This window comes from Nematocida ausubeli (genome assembly GCF_000738915.1).
Source record: "Nematocida ausubeli strain ERTm6 chromosome Unknown supercont2.1, whole genome shotgun sequence".
Lineage (NCBI taxonomy): Eukaryota > Fungi > Microsporidia > Nematocida > Nematocida ausubeli.
In genome coordinates, this window is record NW_026515634.1 from 406,166 (window position 1) to 406,775 (window position 610).

General features: G+C 36.4%; 1 protein-coding gene across 1 annotated transcript; it reads right to left on the reverse strand.

Moving 5' to 3' along the window:
- Position 1: 1 nt before the first annotated feature.
- On the reverse strand, positions 2-610 carry NESG_00268 (uncharacterized protein; the record flags this gene model as incomplete). Its single annotated transcript, XM_053047922.1, has 1 exon — positions 2-610. A coding segment is annotated over one exon (609 nt), but the record flags the coding sequence as incomplete, so codon positions are not given.

Sequence of the window (610 nt, forward strand, 5' to 3'; positions counted from 1 at the left end):
CCATCATGCTAAGTACTTTTTGATTGGTTGCATTCTTCTGGAAGAAGCTGATCATTTGCTTAACTTTCTTCTGTTGGAATGTTTCCACCTTGTTTTCTTTAATATTTAACCATGGAATAACCATGGGCACTTCAAAGTATATTTGGTCTTTTTTATCTGTTTCATACACTTCAAGTACAGTATTATTGACTTTAATGGGAATATTCACCCCCTCTGAGAAAAGAAGCAACATAGCAAGAATCTGCAGTGCATGCTTCTCTGTTTCCTCTGCACGAAGGAACTGAACAAAAGACTGATTTCCTCGTGTCTCAATTGTTATGTCGCCAGTGGGTGATGGAAATAACTCAATCAGATGATTATGATACTTCTCAGCATATACATCCATTTCACTAGCAGATAGTGCAGTATAAGCTTTGTCCTTTTGTTCTGTCCTGGTATATATACAGTGATTATATCGATAAGATATGTCTGAGTCTTCCTTTAATTCGTACTTTGTATTGATTTCTGGAGCAAAAAATCTTTTGTTGTACATGCACTCCATTTTCTGGTATATGTATCCACGGAGGAAGTTAAGAGGGCCATCTGGATTTATCACCATTTGAGAAGAATT